Source organism: Ambystoma mexicanum, chromosome 4p (assembly GCF_040938575.1).
Source record: "Ambystoma mexicanum isolate Mex_15411 chromosome 4p, UKY_AmexF1_1, whole genome shotgun sequence".
NCBI lineage: Eukaryota > Metazoa > Chordata > Amphibia > Caudata > Ambystomatidae > Ambystoma > Ambystoma mexicanum.
In genome coordinates, this window is record NC_090927.1 from 993,788,707 (window position 1) to 993,811,953 (window position 23,247).

Here is a 23,247-nt window from a genome sequence, read left to right on the forward strand (position 1 = left end):
AACCACAGAGCCCATACAAGAAAATACAAAAGTCATGGAACCGTTTGTTATTAGAGCAAAATATCCGTCCGAAACAAGTGCAATAAAGACACTTAAAATTCCAGAGGGAAAAGCATCCGCAAAAGCTAATATGCTGAATCACCCAAAATTAAATGGGGTCAGACAAAAGCACCGGACAAAATCCTTGTCAGACCTGAAATCGATAAGATGCGTTTCAAGCCAAAGCAGCAAACACCACCAGGTCTTGACAAAATAAATGCAAATCAAAAAACCATGACACTGGTTCAATTTGACCAACAAACTTCGCGAGAAGTTATCAGGCAATGAGCTACTATTGGCCTCAGGTCGGTGTGATCAAGTAGTGATAACATCTAGAGTTGGCAAGCCAGCACAGGACAGCAGAAATAACGAGGAAATAAATGGCGCCACTCACTTGACAAACGGCCTAGAAGCCACAAAAGAAGCTGTGGCAGCAAAATAAAACTGTGTAAACTCTGTTGTTGAACAAGAGAAAATGCAACATGTGGCCATATGTGCAAAGGATGTCATGAAAGTTCAACAAGGAGAGTCATCCCTTAGGATGCAACTGCCGACCAAAACTTCTACGCCAAACGAGGCTACATGTTTACCTGACATGCTGAAAGACCAACAAGGCGAGCCTTCCTTGAGGACGCAACGTCCGACCAAAACTTCGACGCCAAATGGTCAAAGAGAAAAACGAGCAATAGCTGAAGTGGAATCAAACAAATCTACACTTCAAATGGCGCTGAAGAAAAAAAAGGTGAGAATAGGTGTAAAAGAGTCTAGTAATCTTCCAAACTCACTATCACAGCAAAGTATATGCCTAATTCTGAACACCCAAGTTCTAACACCTCCACAAGTAGCCCAAATGCATAACGAATCCGAATCAACCTGTAGAATCGATACAGAAGACTCAGAAATTCTTGCAACAACAAAACAAACCACACATAGACTAGCACAACAGCACACGACGACTACCGACTGTAAAACACCACAAGCCCAGCCAACGGACCCACCAGGCTGAGGCTACCAACAGCACATCACTGCTCTCTTATTCCAACTAACTCACCCCCCCTCCCTGTTTTCAAAGACGCCAGAGCGCCAGGGGGCCACTCCGGTGGTGATAGTGCGTGGTACAAATATCCTTTAACATTAACAAAGACAGGAACATGAACTCTTGTTCCTTTCTAAACAGCCTAACAAAAGTGTGATAAAAAAGGCGTTAACGAAAATATTAAATGGCACAGGATACGACGCTGAGCATGAATATACTTGAGTGTATGGTACTGCTCCATAATGAGTGCATATTGAAGTTTAGGAGCATGTATAACACTGTTAGTGGTAGAGGTCCTGCCACGAGATCGCTGTGATTCAGAGTGCTAGCACTTGTAGGTGGATTACCTCCTGTATACACAATACTGTTGCAGGAAGACGATGTGTCAGTATAAATAAACAGGGTACCATTATTATAATAGGGCATTGCACAAACGTGCCAAATGGTAATGGATTGTATTAAGAAGCGGTTGTATAGTTTCCCAGTTGTGGACATACATTTAATAATTTGTAAGAACATCCATATTGATGCTACTCGCAGTTAACCATTCCAATATGGCGCCCGTTTGCACTCCCAGTCAGCAGGGGGGTTCTGAATGACACGTGACTGAGGAACTCCAGGCGACCAGGTTAAGTGCAATGCTACATGCGCACCGTTTTTAAAGATCTTCTTAGACAGCACTCTCGTCTGACCACTGCAAGTCTGATGTGTGGCATGTTGACCTCCTCGCAGGGTGATCATGCAGCAGTGATGTCGGGACGGACACACACACACACACACCTCTCCTCCCCCCCCACCTAGATCAGCCTCAAGACTTTAGGAATACGCCAGCTCGGCTTGTGTGGCACCTTAAAAGTATGCAATGGACGATAGGGGGAGGACACAGGCGGCTGACGCAATATAGTCGGTATAGTCCAAGTCAGCCTTTAATGGCATGTGTATTTGTTTTTGTTGCAGCTACATCAGAACTACTAGAAGGGTTTTGAGAAGCTGGACTGTTCCTATTTGTAAGTATCTAAATCAGAGCAACAGATAGATGACAGAAATATGGTAATCTAGACAGAGTACCTAACAGATGATTGCTGGTTTTTGTTCACATGTAGGATTGGATAGGTACAAGCAAGTGGCTAAGTACCTTTCTGCATTGTAAGGCCAATACAAAAGTGCCTAAGTGGTCAAGCTGGACACTAATAGAGCTGAACACATAAAATCGAGAAACAAAAGGGTTTACATTGTGAAAACTTTGCTGGGTGCAGCAGACAGAATTTACCCTGCAAGTGGGGCAATAGATTGTAACGCTCACAAGAGTGCAGAGCAATTGTTAGGATATTAAGGAGTCTTCCTTTCAGTAGACTTATCACCAAAGCACAGAGCAAGGTCCGTCAGTTGGTTGAAAAAAGCCCCTGACGAAGTTACGCAGATGAATTCTGAAGATTAGGAATGAAACATGTTGGGCATGTGAAGTAGGGTAGCGACACTACTTGAGTAATTTATATGTTATATGTATGCATTGTTTGCACATTGATATTTGTGGGGTTTACAGGTACATGCTTACTTAGCACAGGAACACTTTATAATTGCAATTAATGGTCCTATTTACCGTAAAGGTTTTAGATGTATGTAACTATGTGTCATTGTTGATCTATGTGTTTTTTGTGGATCGATGTATATGTAAACAAAAGCCACACACTAAAATTCAAGGTGGAAAAAACAGGATCTCTGGTTACTGTTAATATTTGTAACATATTAACTAAAAAATTGTGAGCAGCAGCTGATCAGTCGCATTTTAAGAAACTGGTTAAAGCATACTCGCTCAATGCTGCCTTTGGCCTCACATTGTTTTGTAAAGTGATTCTCTTCCAAAGTACTTCTCAATACACCCCTACCTACACCACAGAGAGAGAAACACACACACACTCAAACAATCCACGAACTCAGTATACGTAAAACAAATAAAATGTAAGCATAACAAAATAAATGCATACTCGTAAAATAAATACTGCTTGCTTACCTGAATTAGAGGTCTCAGCGATCCTATTGTATGCCAGCCACTTATTGTGTGCCAGTCTGGTATTTTATCTGGTGACAGTAATATCTGACGCCCTCTATAGTTGCTATGTTCATAGATGACCCATCTAAAAGAAATAAAAGTTAGCTACTGTAATTTTTCTATTAGGAGTATACAAAACAATCATGATAATAAAGATTTATTTCTAATACTGTATACTGTTACAAGATTTCATAGTGTCTACCATTCTTGAGTTCGACACTAAAATGTTGCTATCATTCAAGTTGATCAGGCTTTGATTAATATAAAGGCTAATCCATTACAGTCACCTATTAGCAGCCACATGAAAAGAAAAACACAAACTGATCTGATTCAAATTTTTTATTTAATCATTATACATGTTTCAATACAAAATATACACTTGACCAAAACTATCAAAACGTTAACTTGAAAATGCAGACAAAGGTCAACCTGAATGGTGAATCTTGTAATGGTTATTTTGTTGAAAGCTGCTGTCAAAGGTGTGACCCAAATATTGTGGCTGCCCAATATTCACAGTTTATATATTTCGCATGAGAGTCAATCAAAATGTGCCAGCTAACAATATTTGAATGATTGCTTCAAATTCAAAGAAGCGGGGTGAATGACATGTTAATATAGTTAATTGATTCTTGAGTGAAGATTGCATTCAAAATGCATTACTTCTTGTACTAACATTGGCATTTCATTTCCAATGTAGATGTAAAACCTTTATATTTATTCATATGGATTTCGGTTCACTTCAAATATTAATTTCCAAAACATTCTGAAATTGATTTTGTATAACTCCAGAACTGATGTGTTTGCTCATCTTTTAGTAACCTCAACATGTGTTTCAGCACTATGTCTCCAGTGAATCATCAGGAGGTATTCAACTCAAAATGTCTATATTATCTCAAACAATGTGCATGCTCCTAGATTCTAAAGTAGAGAAAAGAAAAAGGAAAAACAAAAAAATATATACATTTTTGGTTGAAAACGTTTTTTTTGCGAACTAATTCACAATAATACAGGCAATAACCAAACGTGGATCATGAATTAACACTCACCCTATTTTAGTTATTAAGGGGTTCAGAGCAAGAGCAGTATCTTCTAGTTGCTTCTTAAATATATTGGTTTTCTAATCTGTAAAAATTCAAATAAGGGATATTAGGTATACTCTATCACCCGTCCTGAGGAAGAGAATAATATGTTTTTAACTGCCAGGGGAGAAGGTGAACAATTGTAGTCACGGATGCACACGTTCATACTGATCAGTACAGTTTTTTACCTGCCATTTCTTGATGGAGATCGAATGGGATGCAATTGTCCCACTAGAGAAACGCTGATCTGCATAAGGGATCAGCATCTCAAAATGGGCGATATATGTTTAGGTATGCTATGAAGTCCTCGTGTGATGTGCGCGACAATGTCATCATGCAAACAGCACCCCGCGGCCATCCTGAACTAAAAGAAAAACAGTTTTAACGTTGCTTGATTCAGATTTACACTGAGGAAATATTAATATCACAAATAGTGTGGTAAATAGGTTTTAGGAAACGAAAAGAAAAAATTTAAATAAGAAAGTGGTGGGAGATCAAAACTATGAAAATGTACCTTGAAATAGGTCGCATATCTAGGGGTTTGAGGATGTATTTTTCCATCGGTTGAAAGAGGAATGCTTTAAAAGATTGGGAATAACTACTGATAAACACTTCCAAAGAAATGATGATGAGTTATAAATCAGTCATCAAAAACTCACAAACGCACATTGAAGGAAATAAGTACCTTTAAAGCAAAAATAGAATCACTGAATTTTCCAGCGATAACATTTAAAAATTACCAAATTCTTGATGACTGCCTATTAAACTTTACCAAGGAACTTAAACAGAAGAAATTAATCAAACAACAAAATATAGGAAACATGATTTAAAAACCGTGTATAGCCCTAATCAAAAGGCTAAAACAATAACCATCAAACAACGCCACTTTCTTATGATGTAGAGTCAACAAGAGGTAGTGAATCAGATCAAATGAATTCACCCACCACATCATCCGTTATAATAGATTGACATTTTTTAGATGAATTAGGGAGTTGCAAGAAAAGCACAAACACAAGTTTCCAATATCCAGACAATTCGTACACCAAGAAAAGAACCGCTATCAATCAAAATAATATAACATCAAAAAACTGCACAGAAGAGGTAAGAGGGCAGGCATCAAGAAATCAAGGAAGAAACATCACAGGCAAGTTAACACAATCTCAAAAACGAGGGTTCAACAAGTAGATCTGGTTATGAATTTGTCAGATATTTTGATTGATCAGGATCTTTCATCAGCCCTCAATAAGGGCCTACCATTAGCCCTACATATACAGCAGACTGTTTCCAAATAAATTTGCATTTATTTGGAAATAGTTCCTGCCCCCCCTTTTCTGACACAAACACGTTCTTACACCATGAAAGACAACGGACTAACACTAGAGTTGTTTACCTGACATGTGCCAACACAAGGGTCAGGCAGAGTCAAGCAATTGACAGTAACTACACACAACTGACAGCCTTTCCCTTCTCCAGAGGGTTAAAAGGTGTAGCACAAGAGCACACTATGAGCAAGGCAAAACGCGCGATGAGGCGGCTGTTCCAGCACGGCAGTTCAAGAGGAGGTGAAAGGCGGAGAGACCGGAGAGGATGACAAGACGGGAAGTGCCCTTGGCCCTTTTGACCCAGACCTGCAAAACCTCTGTGGAAAGAATCATAAGATCGGGAACTACAGCTGGTGTGTGGTGCAACAGATATAAACGGTGCACGAGGCCCTCCTACACTGATAACAAAAGCGGAGGGAGGCGCTTGCTACTATGGTACCGTCCTTGACTCCAGAGACGAGAAATGCCAAGGAGTTCAACCCAGCCGGTGAGTCAGAGAGAGAATCGATAGTGGACCGAGCTGTGTTGAACAACATTTGCAAATGGCAACCTGATATGAGATGAAAGAACCTATGAACAAAGAACTTGTGTGTTACTGACCTTTTAAAGCCAGGGAAAGATCTGCTGCAGAGTTGTCCGGCACTGTGTGGGCACTTATGCAAAAGACTCCGATTGGTCCCCTTTTGTTAAAACTACAGATACCACAAGGCCCTAGGAGAGCCCGTCGTAAGAGGTCAAAGTGGTCATACATGGGTCGAGGAAAAATCCCTTGTACAGTCGAAAGTCTTTGACCCGTAACCAAGAGGAAAGCTAAGGCAAATGTGAACCTGACTGAGGGATCCCTGCAAGGTGGGGTAAAGCACAATAACCCCGTGTAGGAAAGTTGAGGCAAACGTGAATCCGACTGAGGGATGCCTACAAGGCAGAGTGAAGCACAATAACCCAGTGAACATTGTGTTGACAAGAGTGAACCCGGCTGAGGGATGTCCACAGGAAAAGGTTGTTTGAAGAGACATTAAGACTCCTGTATACTACAGGTGGAAATAGTAGTCTGTAGTGAACCCAACGCAGGGAGGCTAAGAGTCAAGAAGGATCGAAGCCCGGTTGAGGGGGATCCCGGGGTGAAGAGCCAACACCCAACGTAAAAGATTTGTTTTGTTATTTTGATACATCAGGCCCTCGGGGACAAGAGACTTTGTGTAAAAGAGACTTGTCCACTGAAGATCCTGATATCGCTGAGAAGAACTGCAGCCTTGTGCTGGAGAAGACCAGTTTTGTGCTGTGCTCAAAAGGCCTGCCTTGCCCCGAACAAAAAAACATGGGGAAGATCTCGCTATACCATCCTGACTCATCATTTTTGTGAACACTTCTTTCTTTTCTGGTGAACATTATCCTGCATTATTTTGTAACTTAGATGTAAGGATTGGCAATATTTTTTTTTAGTATAGGCCCTTTTTATTAGACAAGACGTCACTAGGACTGCCTTATTATTTGATGGTCGTAGCTTTCTCCCATCTTAGATTTAGATTAGGTGTTTTTCGCACCCATTTATACAGTTTAATAAACACCCTTGAACTGTGATCACTTGTGTCTGTCTTTACTGTTGCTACCATGAGTTCCTTAGAGTGCCCTTCAGAGGAATTCTGGAGTGCTACCCTGATTTTGTGGATGTGTTCGACAAAAAGTAAACCAAACTCCCCCTGCACTCCCACCTCACCAGGAGTATTACTGTCCCATCGATATATGTTCCCGGATCATGTATATCTTGTGGGAGAATTTTTCCACTTATGGAGGCTGAAGACCGTCACCTACGTGACTATTTGGATGTATCACTGCATAATGGTTTTATTCAACACTTGAAGACAGCTGCTGCTACCCTACTCTTTTTCACTGCCAAGAAAGGGGGCAGACTGAGAATTTGCATCAACTTAAGGGCTGTGAAGGCATCATGAGGTAGACACAGACAACTGAATTCAGGTTTGAGCTATAAACTTTTTTTTTTAAATGATATAGTTTAATTATAAACTTTTAATTTGTGTTGTATTTCTTGTAGTCTCTGAACGTTTATATTGGTTTCACTGTTTATTTTTGATTCATCTTAACAGCTTTGGCGTCTCAACGATGTTTCAATGTTAGGAATCGTCATGATGCTATTCCAGAATTCGATGAAGGTCAAAACCAATTTTTTTTTATCATTTCCCAATAGGATCTGCACCCATCTCGTCTCTGGATCCATCTGTTTTGCAGATATCCCAAACAAATCCCTGAATAGGTTTCTCTTCTCCGTCAACGCTGGACCCTCCATTACTATTCCGTGCCACCCAGAGACGAGGAGCTCCTTCACCAAGGGAGGACTGGAGCCCATCCCCTTCCACCAAGGAGCAGCCTCTGGAGAAGCCTGCTCCTGCCTGATCCGACGGTCACATTCATGCGTGGGTAAGCGTGCCTATTTCCTGCAATTGTGCCGCTCCATAGTACCACCTGTTTATCCAGGAAATATCGTTGCTCGATCCCCTCTAACCTCGAGGACGACATCAGCTGTTTTTCCCCGCCACGAGGAGGCCACAAAATGGCCGCCACCATATGATGTTTACTGTTGCCTAGCAACTTTGTTCGTGAGCTCCCGCTCCGATTGGGCAGCTACTTGCACATCACTGCAGCTGCGACACCGGATGGCGCGAGCCGGTCGTTCTATAAAGGCTGCCCACTGAGTCTAGGCGCCAGTCCATGCCACCCTGAGACGAGGAGCACCTTCACCAAGGGAGGGCTGGAGCCCATCCCCTTCCACCAATGAGTAGCCTCTGGAGAAGCCTGCTCCTGCATGGTCCGACGGGCACATTCATGCGTGGGTAAGCGTGCCAAGTTCCTGCATATTGTGCCGCTCCATAGTATCACCTGTTTATCCAGGAAATACCGTTGCTCGATCCCCTCTAACCTCGAGGACGACATCAGCTGTTTTTCCCCACCACGAGGAGGCCACAAAATGGCCACCGCCATTTGTTTACTGTTGCCTACTAACAATGCTTGTGAGCTCCTGCTCCGATTGGGCAGCTACTTGCACATCCCTGCAGCTGCGACACCGGATGGCGCGAGCCGGCCGTTCTACCAAGGCCGTCTATTAAGGCTAGCTGCCTGTCCCGAACCTGTCCTGAGGCGTCTGAGGCCAGCCTGTCCTGAGGCGTCTGAGGCCAGGGCCAGAAACCCTGCCCATCAGTCGCAATCCCTGCACCCATTACTATCTCCCGGGTAAGCCGATGCACTTCTGCTGAGCAAATTATTTCCGTGGTTCACGCCAGAACCTTTCGCATATACCTTGGAACACTCTGTCCTAGCACTGTTCTACGGTCGCTATCTTCACTACGCCCACTGCGACTTATACTGACCTATACAATACTCTTGTTATTAACTTCAACAGGTTTCCCACTGGCCATGAACTAATACAAACTCCCATTCATTCATAATTGATAAATTACGTTCACTTGCTTGGAATCGGCAAAATGAAATGGCATACCGCAAGTTGTAATTTGTAGAAAGGATGTACACAAATGTGCTGTGTGTAAAGTTTGCTATTGACTCAGTATAGCGCTTTTACTGTATAAGCGGATCTAGAGTAACATTACCTATGACCTTATCTCGAATGCCGCATTTTGCTGTGCCGTACTCTATTAAGCTGATGCATTTGTTGCTGCCACATCTTGGTCTGCTGTCCTGCATTACCTATTAGGAACGTGAAACCATGAACGCACCTTGAATGTCTCATCTTGTTGTGCCCCATTCACTTAAGTTGATGTATTTGCTGTTGCCTCTTCATAATTTGTTGCACGGTACTGAATGCTACCCCACGACTGATTATCTTTATCGCCGCATTGTGATGCTGCCTGCACTAATTTTAACAGTTGCTGCACAGTGCTCTTGCCATACGCAGATCTGCTGCACTGTACCACTACTCATATTGAATACCACTCTATGACCATTATCCTAATTCTGCATTGTTTCACTGCCCTATTCTGATTAGTTGTGGTATTATATTGTAGCCCCATTTTGATTTACCGTACTGTGCCACTGCCCTATCCTGATTTGCTGCACTGTACTATCTGGTTCTATGTTGCTTGTTGCCACATGTTTCCATCCTGGTTGCCCTATTGTACTGCTGCCATACACCGTGGCCCTATTTCAGCCACTTAATTGTGATTAGGCCCAAGTGATCACTCGACCCCTAGGAATTGCACCTCTTTCCTTATACTGGTTAATTGACTATTCCATGTCTCCCTGCTGTGAACGTGCCCCTTGCGTTTTGCCATCCACTGTTATTAGAATTTGTAAGATGCTAAACTTAGTAATACTGTTTTGCACCATGGCTGATTCCATGCATGTGAACTCTAGAAGCCAAGAATACTTTGCTCAGTCTCTGCCAGCACCCATCTTAGACTTCAGCCCGCCCACCCCAACAAATACTATTACCATGAGGGCCCCAGAGACAGTATCCTATGCCTCTCTACCCTGCGCCACGTCGAGCAGAAACGCCAGACTCCGCGCTAGATTAACAAAAATTTATGAACCTCTGAGAAGATCCCTGGTGGCGGCTAACCTCAAAACTTACTACAGGCTTAGCTTGACACCTATCCATTTAAAGTTGTCTCCACCACTGTCCATCTCAAATATGAATGACCATCTGATCAGCAATCAAAAGCACAAGTCATGCAATAATAAACTTGACAAACCTATCCCAGTCAACAAAGCAACTGAGGCTCGGGGGGAGCCCCTCGTAGGAGCACTTCTCAATGCAAGATTGCTCGTCGCCCACGCCACCGACATTGCTGACCTAATCACTGAAGGAAATCTGGATTTCTGGAATCCTTGCAATTACGGAAACATGGCTCCATAATGCAGCAGGACCGGCACTCCTGTTAGCTATTCCCGATGGCTATACTATAATCAGACAAGACCGAGACAGCACCCAAGGAGGTGGTATTGCCATCATTTCTAAAACATGTCTGTGCCTTAGACTAGTCCCCAGCCATCTGTCACAGTCATGTGAAGTTCTCTCTGCCAAATTCCAGTTAAATAATTCACAATCACTCACCATTATGCTAATATATAGACCGCCTGGTCCTCTTGGCACCTTTGAGGAGGATTTGCACAACATAATCACGAATAACCTTAAACCTTCCTCACAATTACTCCTACTAGGAGACTTCAACCTAGGTTTTAACGACCATATGGATAAAAATGCCACAGACATAGTCAATATATTCAACGCACTAGGTCTATCCCAAAAAGTCGACAAACCCACCCACCTAAAAGGGAGAATACTGGATTGGATAGTGGATTATAACTGTTCACTTACTATCTCATCCATCCTGCCGCTATCGTGGACAGATCACTATCTGGTGTCGTTTCACCTAGTTACTATAAGACCCACTCCATTAGTTCAACCATGAGCGCCACCATGTTCAACCAGAAGTAAAAAAAAGTATCACAGTAGAGAAAGTTATCCCTGCTATCCTGCCTACCCTTAATACACTGCCAGAAAATCTTGATCCTAGCATCCTAGTTCAGGAATTCAATAATAGTATGCTCACTACTCTGGATAAAACTGCCCCTGTTAAACTTAGACCTAGCAAACCTATAGCCCATTTAAACAAATGGTTCACACCACAACTTAAAGACCTTCGTATCCTAAAAAGAAAAAGTGAAACCATCTGGAGACATTGCCCTTCCAATGAGAATAAAGCTAAATTAACCCAACTCTCCTCACATTACAATAAGGAAATCTGCCGGGCAAACCGCAACTCCTATGATGAGCGTATTGCTAAATCCAACTCTAGTATGAAAGAACTTTTCTCCATACTCAAAGAGCTAGAATCACCAACCATCATACCCGATGTTTGCACCAAAGACAAATCTTGGTGTACAGACATCCAATACGCTCTAGCTAATAAAATTAATGCACTCCAAAATAAAATTCAGCAAAAAAAGAAGTACTGAACCTACATCACTCGCCCAATACGCTCTTGCCTAGTATCTCACCACCAGCACATACTACCTTCCACTTCTCCAAAATGTCTACTCTAGAAGTAGAAAAAATCATCCTGTCACTGAAGCCTTCGAACTGTAAGGGCAATATTTGCCCTGCACAACTAATAAAAGATGCTGCCAGAGAACTATCCCCATTCATCATCAAACTGATAAATGCCTCCTTTGCCACATGCACCACCGCTGCTGACCTTAAACAGTCATGGGTGCTCCCTCTCCTCAAGAAACAGTCCTTAGACTCCCTTATCCCTACTAACTATCGGCCTATTACCACTGTCCCATTTCTACTCAAAATACTGGATAAAGCCGCCTATATCCAAATTAAAAAACACCTTGAACTGTACAAACTCCTAGGCAATAGACAATCTGGTTTCCGTCCACTACACGGAACAGAGACAGCTTTAATCGACCTAAAGCCCCAAATAGACGAGCAGAGAGACAAAGGTAGGACAGTACTCCTGCTCCTACTTGATCTCTCTGCCGCATTTGATCTGGTCAATCACAAGGTCCTATGCCGACATCTTGACTCCGCGGCCCACTTCTCCCCGGAAGCCATCAAATGGATTGAGTCCTTCCTGAGCAAGAGAACAATGAGAGTCTTCTCTCCCTCGGCAGTTGCAGACCCGACCCCTATCCTGTGCGGTGTTCCTCAAGGCTCCTGTGTCTCGCCAACACTATACAATATCTTTACCAAACCTTTGTTTGATGATCTGGACCATCTGGGTATCACCTACACCAATTACGCAGATGATACTCGGATTCTCCTGCCGCTTTCTGGGGATCACAGCAAGGACACGGGTTTATATCTTATCATCCAAGCATGGATGGCCACTCATGGCCTCTGCTTGAACAATGATAAGACTGAGTTGATAATCCTGGGCTCTCAGGCCAATATTAAAAAATTAGGACAAGAATTCTCCTCATTTGATATTGACGGGAACACCATCAAAGTCTCCAAGGAGGTAAAAACCCTTGGATTCTATTTGGACTCCACATTGTCTTTTGACAAACAGGTAAAATCCCTCATCTCTGCCACGGCTTACACATGCAATCTACTCAGAGCTGGTAAACCATTCCTCTCTGACGACAGTTGCCTGATCTTGGCCAGAGCCTTAATGCTCTCTAGAATCAACTACTATAATGCCCTATACAGTGGTGCTAACAGATCTACCATCCAAAAGCTCCAAACTTTACAGAACAATGCCCTAAGAGCAGCCCTAGGCATAAATAAAAAAAAACACATCTCCTCCCATAGTCGCCATCATAAATGGTTATCCACGTCCAACAAAATGCAACTAAAAACGCTTTCTCTGACTCAAAGCCCTCAATAACGCGGCCCCTAGCTACCTTATAGATAAACTCCAGAGAAGAATGTCTCTCAGACCCACCAGAATTGGGAAAATTAATTGTTTGACCATACCTAAATATAAGCTCACCACTATCAGTGGTAATAGCTTCCCTGTAAAGGCAGCCACATTATGGAACTCACTGACTCAAGATCTGAGAGCCGGCCAACCCTACCGACACTTCAGAAAAAATGTACTAAAATACATTATTGCTACTGACCCCTAGTGTCCTAGTACTTGGATCGACCTGCAACTGAAGAGACCTAGTCTCCTCATATTAATATTGTAATACTGTAATCTAGCCTACCCGTGAGCCTGAGTGATTTACGGAGGGCATCACTTTTGTAATCTATATTTTTGTACATTGTTTACTGTTTATTTCTATGTATACCTAGGCCACTTGCAGTTTTTGCTCTTATTTTGCACATTGTGTATATTCTGTAAAATATGCAACTATTATTTCTGGTGTACATATCTCGCAATTTTGTAAGCTTTGCATCTTCTTACCGCTGCACCCTTTTACTTACGAGTCTGGTGTGCATAACAAATGAATAAACAAACAAACTATGTGGTGTAGTGTTTCTACAGTTCTGTTGGTTTGACAGAACCGGCAGTGTTGTTGCGTGGTTGGGATCAATTTCATTTTTGATCGAAGTTCTCTTGTTGGAAGGAGATTTAGGCGAAATTTCAGAAATGGGTCGCAAATTGATTGGTCCGGAAACATTGTGAGGTAGTCCGGTAGTTAGTTAATTGCTCTTGTCTCTATCTCACATGTCAAATTCAGTTGGTATGTTGCTTTCTGCTGCATTGTCTTTATCCAATCGTTACTTAAGATCTTTCTTTTTGCATGTTGCGGGCGTAAAACCAACATTTCTATCGATATTTCTTCTTTCGCCATGATCATTTCCATCGCTTTTTTCCAAGCAGTCAGACCTGTGAGTTTCATTGAGTTGCTCATGTTTCGGAGTATGTCGAGTGCTGGAATGCTTTCGTCACTTGCCACTTTTCTATAAAGGTCCAATTGTTTCCATGAGAAAATAGATCCTAGCGATTGTGATGTGATTGCAAATCGAATTATTGGCATGGGAAATGCCGGTGGTAACGCCAAGACCTTCCTCCAAAAGATGGCTTCATATTTCTGCCATCTTCTCTGCTGCAGGTTAAGGATAGTTTTACTGCCATAGATCAGGATGGGAACTACCTTTTTGTCTGCAAAATGCCACAATTAGTTTTCATGAAAATTTTCTGAATTTACGGTGGAGAAATCGCCCTTGTCTCGCTAGTGATTGTGCCTTTGCGGCAAGATGATCAGACCATTCTTTTTCTGATCTTGAATGGTTAATCAGGACTTCTAGATATTTTATTGTTTTCACTACCGAGTGTCTATTCCCTTCGAGTAATAGTGTCAGGGTTCTTCTTTTCTTGTTTGTTTTGTTAGCATCATGATTGTTGTTTTTGCAATATTGATTTTTAGATCGTTTTTCTTCATGTACTTCTCCATGTTTGAGAGGCTTGTTTGTAGGCCTTTCTCCGTTTTATCAAGCAGCAAGATGTCATCTGTGTACATCATAGCAAGTAAAGGTATTGTATTGATTTTTGGTGGGTTCGAGAGAGCCAAGTACGTTTGTTCTTCAAAATCTGATGTGTAAAGATTGAAGAGGTGGGCTGCCAAAAGGCAGCCCTGCTTTAATCCATTCCATGTTTCTATTGGCGTTGTGTTGGAGTATAGCTGTTTTATGGGCTCCAGCATGTCTGTTGGACAGCACCATCATGACATTTGTCCCATAGCATTTGTCTGTTTACCGCGTCGAAAGCTAGTTGCAGGTCGACAAATGCTGCGAAGACCTGGGTTTTGTTCATGATAGCTTCTTGTTTGACCAAATTTAGGAGAATTAGATTTTCGTTTGGGCCAACTTTTTGGACGAATCCTGTTTTTCTGATTGCCTGTCTATTGTTGTTCTTCGCCCACATGTTTAGGTTTTCCAGAAAAAACGCTGCAAACAACTTTGCCAGGGGGGTCTAGCAGCGCAATTGGTCTGTAGTTAGCCGGGTCCTTCCTTTCTACTTGTTTAAAAATCGGGATCAGGGTTGCCACTTTCCATGTGTTGGGAATGTTGTTTATCTCTGTAATTATGCGAAATGCTGGCTCTTCTATTGGGGCTTGTTTTAAGGTGGCATTGGAAAGCCCGTCCGGACCTGGGGCACGGGAGGAATTCAGTTTGCGGATTCTCTTCAGAATCTCAGTTTGGTCCCAGGTTAATGTCCATTTAACTACTTTTCGCTCCCCATCGTGGGTAACAGGCTGGCTCCGTTTCTTGCATAGATCTGTGAAATGTTTTATCCATTTCAGTTCCGGGACGTCTTGTATCATTCTCTCTTGCCAGGTTGAATTGGAGTTAAGAAGACTCCATAAGTCTCTTGAGTTTCGTTGTTTCATGGCTTTGAGAATTCTTTCCACGTCTGCTTGATGTAATATCGTTCTCATGGATTTTCGCCAATTGTTGTATCGCTGCTTTTCTGCTTTTTTTGTTGCATGTTAAAGCAGTGCTTGTGGGTCTTTTTTGCTTTCCTATTGAGTCTTGCAGGTTGGTAGAATGGACGCAGGAGCCATTCACAATTTAGTTTTGCCATCCCTTCTCGGGTGGTGTTCTTAAAGTCATCCGTTAGTTGGCCTATTTGATGTTGTTTTATTCATAATCTATTTGTGCCGCTGGTTACTTTCAAAGGTGGTAGAACTTGGTTCTTCGTTTGCCATGTAGTTGTGGCCCATGAAATCGTTAGCTTATGATGGCCACTGTTAGGTGAAGGTGCGTTTCCGGTGTTGATCATGCGTCACGCAGATTTAGTCTATAATGGCTGTTGATTTCCCTCGATACCAGGTTGGTATTAAATCACTGTCTTCGTCTATTGTTTTGCCGGTGAGGATGAGATTTCTCATCATAGTTTCTTTTGTCCATCTGTGAGTTCGGTTAGTAAAGTCCTTAATTTCGAGTATATTACCGTTGGACTTAAATAGATGAATGTTGAGGTCGCCACAAAGAATACATTCGATGTTGTAATATTTGGCACTCGCTTGATCCATAGCGGAAAAAATAGTATCTATAAAGGTAGCATTGTTCAGTGACATGGGGTTTCAATAGAGGTTCAGGATCCCCAATCTATTCTCTCTTCCATTTTTGGTTGAACATTATCAGAGTCCAGGAGTTGATCTGGCAGTTCTAAAATTGCACATTGGACCCATGGATTCAAATGTATCAATTCAAGCATTTTCAAATTTAGGTACATTTTTACCATCGTCAGCATTCCAGATGATGGTCTGACTGGTTTGCGTTGGATCGCCGGCTAAACTTTTATGAAACATAAAAGAGGCGTGGAAAAAGGCCTAACTTGCCCTATGCTAAGGTGGGATTTCCCTACCTAAATGAAACTTAGGCTAGTCTATGTCAGGAGGTCCAAAGTAAATGTCTGTGTCCAAAACCTATACATGTCCTCACATCTATTTCTATACAATGTGTAAGGATGTCAGCATCAAAATAGTAAATCCCTTCCTCCAGGTTTGAGATAGTTGACGATGCAAAGGGTTTCCCTTCCCCAACCTAAGTCTTTCAACTTTTCCAAAAACACGATTATTTGCAATACTTTACAGCTTTTCTGGTTTAGTTACCTTTCACCAATTTCATTAAGTTCAGTTCCTTAATTTCAGTTCACACAGGCGTTCCTTTATATTCAATCACCAGCTTCTTTGCAGATATTTTAATTGGCTTTTCCATAGGTGGGTGTCCTTTGTTTAGGTGCAGTTGTCAGACCACATTGTCCACTCATTACAGGTTACGCAACTGACACACCTTACTTGCTTCTCCTTCATATTCACATTTTCACTGTTTCAGCTTTACAGTGGTACTTGGTTTATTCTCATTTCACATCCTCATGATGCTTTACCATTGCTTGGTTTGCCACTATTCACGTGTTGCACTTTCACATATTCTTCCAGCTCTTGCCAATGCTTGTTCTCTCAAGTTACACAGTTACTTTATATTCTTATGGATCTTGTCAATGCTTCTTCTCTAAAAGTACACCGTTACTTTATTTTCTTATGGCTCTTGCTAAGGTTTGTTCTCTCAAAGTACACAGTTCCTTTATATTGTGAGATTCCACAAAACTGCTTTCATTCAAATCGGGTATTCAAAATGCTTGCTTTCATTCGGATCGGTATTCAAAAAGTGCTTGCTTTCATTTATATCAACATTCATTAAAGTTCTCACGGGTCTGACATGCTCGCCTTTCGTCCCGGTGTCCCCCTGGCCAGGCTGACTCACCGGTCGGTGCTTCCGGTATTCCATCGAGGCTCTCTCTCTCGTGCGGCGCACCGCTCTGTTCCACAGCAGCGCTCCGTCGCTTCGCTCCCACCACTGATACATCTCTCGCAACTCAGGCCACACTATGCAGCTTTGCCTGGTCATGCCAGTTCCCTCTCCGTAGTCCAGCACAGGCCTCCAGTTTCCTCCAGCCTTGCTTCCCGCTGCATAAACTCTTCATCTAACCAGGGTTCTGAAGCACACCGCCTGCCATGCTGCCTTCCAGGAGAGGTCTGCTCTCATCCAGTGCTTCCACAGTGGACTCCATTCTCACTGTTCTTACTTCTTTTAAACCTCCCGCCAGGTTTATTGGTCCAAAAAGGACTAGACCACTCATTGCCAGATTGGGAGTTCTGCTTTGCTTTTGCGTGCCTCCTCCTCATCTCAGTACCTAACTGGTGTATGTGTGAGTCAATAAAAGGAGGATGTATTGCTCTGGTTTGTCTCTTCCTTGTCCCAGTACCTAACTGGTATCTACTCTGGGATGTTTTCATGGAAAAATAGGGAAAGGACTGGCAATAGCCTAGAAAGGCTTGGGGATGTTGGACTCCTTATAAAAGGGAAATGGGGGATACCGCGTCCCACCCAAGCGTGCCTCGTCACCACTCATCAATTCTCCTTCACCTAGGTAGTCCTTCCTCGCATATCCACCCCCAGGATCAGGATCCGATAGCAGCAGCCTTTCCCTGGCCAACTGAGAGGAGGATATCTGGTGAAAAGAAGTGAGGACACCCTCAGATTCCTCACAGGACCATTACCTTTAAGAATGGGTATCCACCGGCCCTTATATCTGTGTTGTTAGATAAAGAACAAGGAGCTGTGGTGCATACGAAATTAGATCTTTGGGGAGCTTAAACCCAGTTTGCGTGAGGGCTGGGGACGAATGGAAGAGTGCTTTCCGGATCCAATACTGGTTGTTTCAATATAATGTGATGCCCAAATACGTGTGCAATGCTCACGCTACCTTCTAGAATTTTATCAACAATAATTTCCATAGCATATTTGAATGTCTATGTGGTAATAAAGTTGAACGACATATTGATATATTCCTCATGCTTAGCACAGCATGTCAGTCATGTTAGGGAAGTACTGAGACACTTATGGGAGAACCGCCTTTTCTTCAAACTGGAAAAATGCATGTTGCACACAAACAGAGGGGAGTTCCTGTGGTTTGTGTTAATGCTCAATGGTATAGCAATGGATGAAACCAAGCTTTGTTCAGTATTGTCCTGTCTGACTCCTGCTACCCTAAAAGCAGTAAAATAATTTGTGGTGTTTCCTAACTTTTTTGGCTGCTTCACTTGCCACTTCTCTACTATAGCAGCCGCACTTACTAAGCTTACTCTAGTTACATACCCCTTTCGGTAGGGAACAGTGGCCCTAGGCTTTCACTTCGCCCTTCATGTTGCACTCTCCCAATCATGAAATGCCATTCTTGGTAGAAGCAAATGAGTCTAAAATAGCTGTGGTGGCTATATTGTTTCAGCGCTGTACTCAGACTCGGCTGCTCCATCCAACTTTGCTCCTCCATCACTTCATCAGTAATCCATTACTGATTAGGAGCTGCTAGCTATTAGGAGGAGGTGGGGGGCTTTCTGCTAATGATAGCACCATTTGCAAGGTGCAGTACACCCTGTACAAGTGTACACTGATCATACACTGATCATACAAAATCTTCAGACATTGAGCATTGTACCAACCCTCGACAGGCATGTTGGCCCCTGTTTTTTTGGTGTTGCTTATAACTTCATCATTAATATTCTGTTCTTGAACCAGCAATGGTAAAGCAGATGTCTGATCACATCAGTATGGTAATGGCATGGTCACCAAAGAAACACAAGTGCATGAAAATATTACCCCTCCATGCTATGTATTTAGTTTGTACACTTCGCTCCATGGATTGTAAGAACTATTACATGCCTAGAAGATGCTGATTTGTCCTGAATTGATTTTGTCCAGGGTTGCGGATTGACAAGAGCTCCTTTTCTTGAACTCACAGTTGTATCTCACAACCCCTACACTCCAGTATTCGGCCATTGCCTGGTGTTGCAATATGAAGCCGGACATCACGGTTTTCTGAAAATGCTGGAACTCTTCCCAACATTGGGCATGGTGGCCGTCCATGAGAGCAGACATATCCCAATATGTTTTCACACGCGATGTATGTGCACAAAGAAAAAAGCTTCCAGGTAACCAGTAGGGCTTATGCATATTATGCCAGTTCCTACAACAATTTTGGGGTCAGACTTCTGCCCATTGGGGGCTAAGATACTGTTCTGGTGGTCAGTGATTCTTCCACTATGATGGGGCATTTTGTTGGCTTATAGGGTTACCAAAGATAGTGGCCAATTCTCCCTTGTTTTCTAGCACATATTCAGATTACATGGCTTGCCTTCGGTCTCGATATGAGGCGGGGGGCTTGCAGTTTACCTCCAAAATCTGTAAGGCCCTGGCATCATTGCAGAAGATGGACCCATGTTATTGATCAGCCTACCACCCACAAACAGATAGGCAGAGTGATTGAATCAGACTCTCAAACAATATGCAGTGTTTTTGTTGCAGAATTACACAAATTGGCAATCTCCACTCTGCGCTGCTGAGCTTGCTTATAACAATGCAAATGGTGTTATGCCTCTCATGGATATTTCTCTCTGTATATGGAATATATTACTCACCGTAATCGTATTTCTGATGCTTGCATCTGCTTAGATTCACATGCTATGCATAGGCCGACATCTAGTGGAAGCTGCAGAATATTACAGTTGTTTTAGAAACTCGAAAAGGGGCGTCGACAGGGTGTGCCAGTAATACTATCCCTAGTGTGACGTCCACTGTACCCATGGTCCTTCACACGTCGAGGTCCCTCCGAATGATGGAAACCATCTGTCAGTGCTAAGTGGTCCCTGCATCTAAGAAAGCCCAGCATATGTGACTGGTCCGTCCGTATTTGTGTCCTGGAACATGTGAGAGTTGAACGAGAGGTTTAGAAGTGCTATGTCAATAAGGACAAGACTAAGACCTCTGCATATACGGTAGTGGACTGTGAATGGTTGTCCACACAACACTTGATGTTACCCAGATTACTTATACAGCTCCAATAGGAACAGCATTGGGTTTGAAACAGGGCTGCAATCTTGCAGCAACCCTGTTCAATTTATATATGGCAGATCTTGATAAGAACTGGGAAAAAATGAACATGTTCTCTGTGAAGGTTGGGAGTATATCTCTGCAATGGATTGCCTTTGCAGATGATATCATCTTGTTTGACCCTACACCTGCAGGTTTACAAATGAAATTAACTCTCTTTGAGGAATTTGCAAAGGATCACAACTTGACCCCTAACCCGGCAAAGACTGCCATTATGAAATTTGGCGTAAAGCAGAAAAAAGGCAGATTTAGATGGCATATTATGGATAGTCAGATATCTTGCATTAATAATGCTATTTATTTGGGGTACCAGCTTTCTGATCAGAATTCCATCAAAGCATGGACAGACATTATTAAATTCAAAACCAGACCACTCCTCTCACAAATGAAAAAGATTTATACCCGCTTTTGTAAATTTTCTTTAACTCCGTTAATTGAATTTATGTCCTTGAAAACTGAGAGTGTCATTCTCTATGCGTTGGATATTTGTCTGTGTGACATGTCTAATATGTTGGATTGCTTACAAGGCTCACTTCTAAAAGCAGCAATGTTTTTGCCAATGTCCATTCCGAATGCCATCATCCGACATGAACTGGGGTTGGTGGCATTATCGTTTAGATGGAAATGGAGACAGCTATCTCACTTTTCCAAAATGAATTATCCTCCGATTAATTCATTATATATGGATTTGAATAAGATGTTGGGCTCTCATTGTCCTACTTCCTTTTATAAATTTCAACTAAAAATGCAACAACTTTTATGTGAAGTCAACATCACAGTGAATGATGTACATCATCGCCCTGGTTATGCTAAAAAAAAACTTTTTGAATTAGATTGGTGTGCAACTATTGATCGGATTAGGACATATAATTCTTATGAAGAATACGGTGCCTATGTTAAGCAGCGCATTCCCCGCTATGCACATGTCACTTTATTTCCTTGTGAAATCACCAGGAAAGCGTATATTCGATTTAGATATAATCTCTATCACACGAGAGACAGAATTAAGAATTGGCAAATAAATGCCACCACATTTGTTGCAGGATGTAGATTTGACGAATGTTGCGAACCATATGAAACATTGAAGCATCTCGTACTCTATTGTCCGCATTTTAAAAAAATGCGCACAGCGAGACTCATGAAATTTGTTGACATAGAGTTTGAAGATTGCCTTGAGTTTTTATGGTCTCGTTTGATGCAAGGAGCTCACAATCCCCTAATTTTTGAACTAGTAAGTTTCTGTAAGCATATAGAAAAGGAACTTACTTTGAGAGGTGTATGAAATGCTTAGATGGTAAATTGCTTAGTCTATCTTACTTCGCATCTGTATTTTAAATTGTATTTTAAAGTATTATGTATTGATGTAATTGTATGTTTCTAAACCTTTTTTACATGGATTTAATATGTTTGTTTTGCAAAGGTTCTACTCGAATTTATTCCTGTAATTGAACTAAATGCAAATAAAAAAAAAAAAAAAAAAAAAAAAAAAAACTTATACTTTACTTAAGTATGTGCCATCTTTTCTAAAAGCTTGTATAATCAACCAAAGGTTGTCATCATGGAAGGTGCACCTCCATCTTCCATGTGCTGAAACCTTGTACTCCGGGCTCCTGGGTATCTAGAAGCATGGGCCTGCTTCAGTGTTAGTTGAGAGCAACAATGAAGATGCATGCTATACTTGATACCAGTCTTCATCGCGGATGTCTGTTTAACGTTGTAGACTGGAAGGAATACAGTCCCAAGGTAGGAAGTGGGAACCTACCTCTAATGCACACACCCACGATTGATCACTGTTTATTTCTGCCAGCTTGCCCAGTGTCGCCCTGTGTTCAGCCCTTGTGCAGGGCGCTGGTTGACCCTGTGGCAGCTAGACACAGGGAAGAACTAAATATCCCAGCATGCCATGGAGAGGTTCTTGGCACCGGTTACGTGAGGCAGAAGCCGGGCAAGGCCATAGCAGTCATGAAAGATCAGCGATAAAGAGGCAGGGAAACTGCGATGTGGTTCGTGTTCCTAAGCTCCTCTTTCTTTGTTTTGTCTCTGTTTCACCCTCATCTATTCATCTCCATTGCTATCACTTTCCCTTTCCCTCCTCTTCTGTATTGTCTTTCCCCTTTGATTCCATCGTTGTGTGCCAGACTTCTGTGGCTCTGCTCACTGTAGTGCTATTGGACGACTGTATAGCTTTTGCTGAGCTTCCTCTACCCTGGATTGGTGTTTTGAACATGAACATAATGATTTACTGTCTGGGCCAGATTATGAAATTGGCCTTTGCGATAAATTTAGGAAATGGACCTGTTCAACTTGTTCTGGAAATTTGTTTTGGCGATTGACTTGAAATCTGGGTGCAGAACTGATTTGAGAAGTGGATCTCTGCAACTGCTTTGGGAACTGGATGTTAGGCTTGGATCACTGGAACTGATACCATCACATTAGTGTCAACATCATGTCTTCGGGTCAGGCCTCTGTGGACTGTTATTTGTGCTGCGGCTCTTGGCGGCAGGCAGATAAACTAGCCTATGGAGAAAGACCCAAGGTAGGGACATTTGGGTCTCCTACTAGGTATACTACCTTTCCCAAGTCTTACCCTATGTAGTTGCTTGTCCTTGTTTTCATAGTAATCTCCAAAAGTTCTATCTGAGAGTGCTCTACTTATCTGTGTTAGTTTGTTAATGCAGCTTCAGGGGTCTCGTGATTGGCGAACAATCCATCCTGACTTTCCGCTCATCCCCAGGTCAAAAAAATAACTGGTCGCTCATCAGATGACTCAGGGGGCTTTTGGGACAATCCGCACGGACATTTATCTGAATCCTGACAGGCAGGTGCCTTCAAAAAGT

At 42.3% G+C, this 23,247-nt stretch overlaps 1 protein-coding gene across 2 annotated transcripts in view; it reads right to left on the minus strand.

The window, feature by feature from the left end:
* CRYBG1 (crystallin beta-gamma domain containing 1) overlaps positions 1-23,247 on the minus strand; it is a 1,845,005-nt gene that overhangs the window by 164,144 nt on the left and 1,657,614 nt on the right. For both annotated transcript variants that reach the window (XM_069606577.1, XM_069606578.1), the window contains one exon: positions 3,087-3,210. In XM_069606577.1, coding sequence (XP_069462678.1) covers positions 3,087-3,210 — 124 coding nt within the window. The remainder of the gene's footprint in view (positions 1-3,086; positions 3,211-23,247) is intronic.